The following is a 7,045-nucleotide window of genomic DNA, read 5'->3' on the forward strand; positions in this document are numbered from 1 at the left end:
GCTCATAAATATATCTGTATAATATTTGTTTGAGGCATCTGTAGCATCAATGTTTATTAAAGACTATGGATGCACTATAAATGCCACTTATATGTCATCTAAGTAGAAATGTAACATAATTGCCATTGCTAAAGTGTGTGTGTGTGTGTGTGTGTGTGTGTGTAAAAATTAAACATTCTGCTGCATCCTCATGTCTATCAATGAATTGGAAAAATCCTTGCACTTCTTAAATGAAATATTTCTAAAGCTTATAATATAGCAGAGATCACTTAAGTATAAATTTCAAGGATGGTATTGTCATTTAGGTGACAGCTCACAGCAAATAATCTTTTACAACTATCAACAGGAGTTTATAAGTAGTTAATGTGTGGTATATAAGGGACTTCTGGAGATGCAAGACAGAAATATTTGTAAGGACACTTACCACGATTGAAAGGCATCATTGGTATAATAAGCTAGTTTTCGACCATTGTTAGTATGCAGTATATTGAGTAAAAATGGATTAGAAGTCTAAATCTCGTATTCAAAAGTGACTGAGGCATTGAAAACCAACTCCTAAGTGTCTGAGTCACTTACGAAATGAGAATTAAGTTTCTAAGTCATTAAGTGCTTATGAGAATTGTATCCTATACCTATTTCAAAGTGAGCAAAGTTTTATTTTTGAGTTCATATAATAGGGGCAATTATTCCTTATGTGTAAATTCTAGGATGAGGGGCTAATAATGTTATGCAGCCCCATAAATGGCTGCTTGTTGTGCTCCAGAATCTAAGCCTTCATTTAAAAAATTAAGTCTAGCCTTTATTGGTTGCCCAGATAACTTTTTAAATGTGAACCAAACATAAGGCATTGTCTACACTCGGTTTTTAGCCATTGGTATAGCTACAGCAGTGCCAAATTCCTAGTGTAGACATGATTTATGCTGATGCTAGGCATTTTGCACTACAGTACCCTCTTCCAAGATAAATCAGCCCAGTTATAAAACCTGCTTTATGCTAGCCAGTACAGAATATCTAAATTGGGAGTTCGCGCTGGTTTAGCTACACTGGTATAGCTACGCTAATGCAAAAATCCTTCATGTAGACAATCCCTTAGGCATTTCTGCTGATGTCCAAAAGGGAAAGAGGAGAATGTATTCCCTCTCCACTACCAAAAGCCTAAGAATCCAAAAACTTCATATGTGCCAGAAACCCTGACTATCTTCTTCAGATTCTCCAAGTAAATATCTACTATGCAATTATATCTTGTAAGTACTAAAACTTGCAGATTGTTAAAAATGAAAATCTGGGAGCACAACTTTTAAAAAAATGTATTTGCCTGGGAAGGCAATGAAGAGATGGGGGCAAAGTTGCATAATACAGTTCTAATATGCTGAATAAGTCATGGAGCCTTGTCTAGAACAAATCCCATGTGGCTTGATTACATAAGCGCCAGTTGGACTGATTATAATAGCTCTTCTGTCATGTATAAACCTAAATATAGCTCTATATGATGGATTTTAACTATTCCAAAAGGGCCTTTGTGTATTGTTGGATAAGTACCTTTTCAAAATTAGTGCTTTTACAAAGGTTTTTGTTGTTCTGTGAGGGTGTGTCCAGACATTAACTTGGTGTACTGGTAATCCAGATTACTTGCTGTTGATCACTCATGATGGAAATGCTAGATTTCCAATTCCCAACAGCTAACTTTGTTTTAAATCAAATGATCACTTTTTAGCACTGCTTTACTCTCCATGGTTTTTCCCCCATTGACTGCAGTTTGTTCCTGACATTTCCAAGTAGGTTCCTTGAAAGGGAAAGGATCTTCCTTGTGGCAATGTGGTATGCGAGCTCCCAGGCCAACAAAGGTTGGGTGCACTGCGGAGGCAGTATGGCTTCCTGACTTAATTTGCAGAAGCAGCTGCCTCCCTCTCCAGTTGACCTGATACAGCGAAAGATGTTTCCGAAATTGCTTGGCTGCTTAAATAGCTGTGATAGGAGCATGGGGGACTTTGCTGCCTGTCTTGATCTATCACCTCCCCTTTCTCTGTATGGAGGGAGTGGAGGAAGGCAAGGAAGCAGCCTCATAGGCTATGAGCTGCAGACAGCTGCTTCCCTGCCTTTGAGATCCTATATACAGTACACAGGCATGCACACAGAGGCTCTTCCTGAGAGGCACTGTGAGATGATGTGATGCAGATGCATGTAAAAAACGGAGTGCAAATCATGGGTCCGATATGGATGTGGATCCACATTTTTGTATCCATGCAGGGCTCTACAAACAAGGTTCTTGAGTTAGAAGCAGTGTATCTCCATGAGTTAGTATATTAAGCTTTCACCTCGTAGAAGTGGGTTTAAATCCTTGCATAATAATATACTTGTATGGCGCTGTCCCTCTTGAAAGTGCAATAAAGAAATTAACTGTTGTCAACAGCCCTGCAGGTATAATAGCCCCGTTTTGCAGAGGGGGGAAAGAAGACACAAAGAGGTTGAGTGATTTGTCCAAGGTCACACAGTGTCATTGTACAAGACAGGGTTAGAACTCATGACTATCTGGCATCCAGATGTCAGGATTAGGTAATAAGTGAAAATGAATCTAGTGTGTCCTTACTCCTTTCTTATCCACCTCACGAAACCACCACACAGTTAACAGTTCCTGCTCAGTAAAGGTTCAAGATTAGAATAGTAGTGTTCAGAGGTGCAACAGGTCAGTATTAAGGTGCCTTCTGTCCTTTACAATTTGCAGGGCTGTAGAGTTGCAGAAACATGGAAATCTGACCATGTATTGCTGTCTCCTTTGGGCTTGTTGCTGGAGTGGGAGCTCTGGCATTAAGATATGTCTTTCTATGTAGTCCTGTTGCCAAGAAAAGGAAATACTACTCCAAAAGTTGTGCAAAGCCTGCAAGTTTTGTTCTTTGACATTGAATAAGGACCCTGATGTGGACATTCTAAACCTCTGCTCTCAATATAGAATCTGACTGAACAGTCAGACCTGACATGAGCTAACACTATAAATCCCATTGGGTTTTGGAAACAGGAGAATGTAGTAGCTGCACTGCTCTTGAGACTTCAGCAGATGGCGCCAAACTGCAAGTGTGTTAACACTGTTCCCTCATTCCACTCTTCTTTGGTCTGCACTCCTTGTAAGTGTATCTAAATTTTCCAAATTCTTAAAACAATAAATATGGGCTGAAGTATAAACTGATGAAGTACATATTGGGATTCTGACTACCTTCTTCGTTCTGGGGACATTCTTCCTTGAGCAAGATATGTGCCTTATCTCTGCAGACTTGTGGCTTTGAAATTCTTTGTGAATTAAGCTTCCTTGTTTATCCCATTCATTCAGTGTGTTTCCTGTAATAAATCATTCAAGAAGCTCTGGTCTCTCCATGAACACATCAAGATTGTTCACGGATATGCAGAAAAAAAGTTCTCCTGTGAGATTTGTGAAAAGAAGTTCTACACTATGGCCCACGTACGGAAGCACATGGTTGGTGAGTTCTTGCTGCTTACATTTGCTGAGCCTGATACCTTGTTGTCTTTCTGGTTCTTAACTCTTAGCTGTTTTTAATATGTAACCTATAAAACAAGTAACCTAAGTGCCTTAGCTTAATTCTGTTACTAGAGGGATGGACATCCATAGTACTGAGTACACCAGGTAGCATTCACCTCTACAGTACCAGTTTTTCTCCTCAGGACTCCAGAATGAGAGAATTTGATTGAAGTAATGTGTTTTGTTTTGCATTTTTAGTAACCTTTTTTCATAATGTAACATATGTTGCAGCACATACAAAGGACATGCCATTTACATGTGAAACCTGTGGAAAATCCTTCAAACGCAGTATGTCGCTCAAAGTGCATTCCCTACAGCATTCTGGAGAGAAACCTTTCAGATGTGAGGTGAGGCAGCCACTTTAATGAAGAGTGTTGACGTTGTATAAGACGTACAAATGTAAAAATGTCTCATCTGTGTGAATGAGGAGCAGTTGTATTAAGGCTTGGTGGGGGAAAGGTACTCTCGGGAGAGAGCAGAGCATAGGTGCAGGTAGCAGTAGAGCAAAACTGACAAGAATATGGTTTGGTTCAGTGCAGCAATGGAAGTAGCCAATTACTGTATGTCATTTTCCCTTGCTGGGAATGCTAGGGGTAGAAAAGGGAGTTTGGTTTTGGGGGTGAGAGGAGAAGAGGGTGAGATGTTCCCCCTTTCTTTCCAAAACCAGGAATGAAGGTGGGAAGAAACCCTTAGACCAATTATCCAGATCTCTCTCCCTAGCATCTTCAGGAAAAATGTAGGAAAGAACAAATCTTGCCATTACTTTCAGCCGTGTTGGGGAGGATGAAGAGGAAAAAATCTTTCTCTCCTAGCATTTGGAGTGGGTATAGTTCTAAACTTACTAGGCACCAGCAAGCCAAACCACAATAGGACTCAACAGAATCCAGAGACTGTATTGTTAGAAGAGCCCATTATTTTCCCTCTCCAGCAGTTCAAGGAATACAGTGGGCTTTCTAATGAGACAACCTGTTAATGAGCGAAATGGAGAGTCATATTTCATATTACTTCTGGCCATTATGTGTCTGATTAGCAGTTTCAAAGCCTTGATTTTTCATAATTCTCTTTTAAGGCTACCTCCTGGGTACACAAGATACTGCTCCTAATGAGGAACCCACCCCTTCCCCCCCTCCAAAAAAAAAAAAAAAAAATTTGGTGGTTGTCGGTAGTGTGTGCATTTTTAACTGGATGCCTCACTATGGTTAAATCATCTCTAGACAGTAGATGTTCTTAGTGCATGAGGGGTCTGCATGTGTACTAGTTTGGGGGTGGTCTTCTGGATTTCTGTATATGCAACAGTAGAACATCCTACTGCAACTTCATAGCTTCTTTACCTGAGATGCCTGAAAGTCAAGGTTGCTCTGTATCTGTTGCAGAACTGTGATGAAAGGTTTCAGTACAAGTACCAGCTGCGTTCCCACATGAGCATCCACATTGGGCACAAACAGTTCATGTGCCAGTGGTGTGGCAAAGACTTCAACATGAAACAGTACTTCGATGAGCACATGAAAACACACACTGGTAAGAACATACTAAAGAAAAGCACGCACACCTCCAAGGCATAAACATACCAAGTCTTCCACCTATGTCAGTCCCAATAAACTTGTGCTTAAAGCTAGATTCAACCCAGATCCACCCAGTAACTCAGTGATACCTAACCTTCTCTCCCACTGCCCTGTGTACTGTACTTCAGTTGTGCAAAAATTAGAGCTTGTGCATGTTTCTCTGTTACTGTGGTCTGAAGAAGCCCATTACCACTGCCTTTTCAGAGGTCTCCTCTTGCATCAAACCATGAAAGTGGGAGAGGAGCTCACAAAGATTGAGGGATTTTTTGAGGGAGCAGTGTCCATTGTGTTCTTTTTTTGGCTATAGGTAGGGAAGAGTGTAATTTATGGAATGTACAACTCATTGACCACTTATAGCTGAAGTAAATTATGTTCGCAGAAGCTTTCAGCCTAACTGGCTGCTGTGTGTTTATCTTATAGGAGAAAAGCCTTTTATCTGTGAAATCTGTGGCAAAAGCTTCACCAGCCGACCAAACATGAAGAGACACCGCAGAACTCACACAGGGGAGAAGCCTTACCCATGTGATGTGTGTGGCCAGCGATTTCGCTTCTCCAACATGCTCAAGGCGCACAAGGAGAAGTGCTTCCGGGTCACCAGCCCCGTTAATGTGCCACCTGCTGTTCAGATCCCACTCACCACAACTTCTCCTGCTACCACAGTCCTTTCTGTAGCGAACACGCCCACCACCCCGACTCCACCCATCAACCTGAACCCAGTGAACACGCTCCCTCCACGTCCCATCCCCCATCCATATTCACACCTTCATCTCCACCCTCACCCACACCACCCACACCATCTCCCGGTCCCCCCAGTCCCTCATTTACCCCCACCTCCTGCCCTCTTTAAGAGTGAGCCTTTAAATCATAGAGGCCAGAGTGAAGACAATTTACTGCGACACCTGGCAGAAAAAAACAGTTCAGCACAACACCACTAACACCTTTGCCTCCTGCCAGCTGTTTTTCCCATTTTATGCACATGGAAATGTGCTCTCCTGGAAAGTGCGGAAAGAGAGTTGGTGAAGATCTTTCTATCTCTCTCTTAATCCCCAATGGAAGATCCTGGTACTCCCATTAATCAGTTAACACACAAGAAAATTCCATTTGGATAAGCAGTGATCATTTGAACCGGGGGGAACCAAAGGGACTGAAACCCAATTTGATTGTGTTCTACTGGTGACTTTTATAAATTTCAAATACTGAGACTTGTGGAATTTTATAATTTCATATCAGCTGATGAGGTATGCTTGCTTTTATATCCTGGACTTCTCCTCAAAGAGGGGACAGGCCTGGTTTCCTTTGTACTAATCGGAAAGGCTGTGAGATTAATACAGAGCATTAATTGTATCACTGTGTATCGTAATGAATTCTTTTCAGCTTTTGGTGCCGGCTATGGAGTGAGCCAGCCACGTATCACAGTATATCAAGCATTATAGAGAAAGACAAAAAATTTCTTGTTTGTGTAGCTCTCTTAACGCACTCTTTATTTTACTACAGAAATTATTTTAGAGTTTTTTGTATAGACCTATTTAGTAGTCTGTTTCTAAAATGAAATGTATTTCAATAAGCGGTGTAATTTTTTCAGTGTAGCTGGACCTATGTTGTATAATAGATAAATTTTTATAATCATCAAAATGTGATTCTAAAAAGATGCATATAGCTTCTATAGTTAAAGTTATTCTTACATCCATACAACTCAAAAGGTGCTTCAGAGAAGAGAGGGGACCCAAGAGGTCCCTGGCAGGGCTGCCTCAGAAGTGGTGTTGATTTCAGAACTTTTATGTAATTTATTTAGTAGTTTTTAAACCTTATCTTTCCCTTCCACTGTGTCTCTTAGGCTTATTGAACAAAGACATTGAGATACCATACTCCCGCTCTGCAGGGTTCACTTAGTTCAGTTGGATGGAAGTGTGGAATGGGTTAGAAAGGGACATTCCTATTGGGTGAAGAGACTCAA

The 7,045-nt window shown here is 41.0% G+C and overlaps 1 protein-coding gene across 1 annotated transcript in view; it reads left to right on the forward strand.

The window, feature by feature from the left end:
- The window catches only part of ZNF652 (zinc finger protein 652), a 31,781-nt gene extending 25,346 nt beyond the window's left edge, over positions 1 to 6,435 (forward strand). The window contains exons 3-6 of the mRNA XM_067541097.1: positions 3,323 to 3,470; positions 3,761 to 3,876; positions 4,903 to 5,047; positions 5,512 to 6,435. Coding sequence (XP_067397198.1) covers positions 3,323 to 3,470; positions 3,761 to 3,876; positions 4,903 to 5,047; positions 5,512 to 6,026 — 924 coding nt within the window. The 3' untranslated portion in view covers positions 6,027 to 6,435. The remainder of the gene's footprint in view (positions 1 to 3,322; positions 3,471 to 3,760; positions 3,877 to 4,902; positions 5,048 to 5,511) is intronic.
- The last annotated feature ends 610 nt before the right edge of the window (positions 6,436 to 7,045 follow it).

The sequence above is a fragment of the Emydura macquarii genome, unplaced genomic scaffold, assembly GCF_026122565.2.
Source record: "Emydura macquarii macquarii isolate MOO-44397 ecotype Brisbane River unplaced genomic scaffold, CSIRO-AGI_Emac_v2 contig_629, whole genome shotgun sequence".
NCBI classification, from domain to species: Eukaryota; Metazoa; Chordata; order Testudines; family Chelidae; genus Emydura; species Emydura macquarii.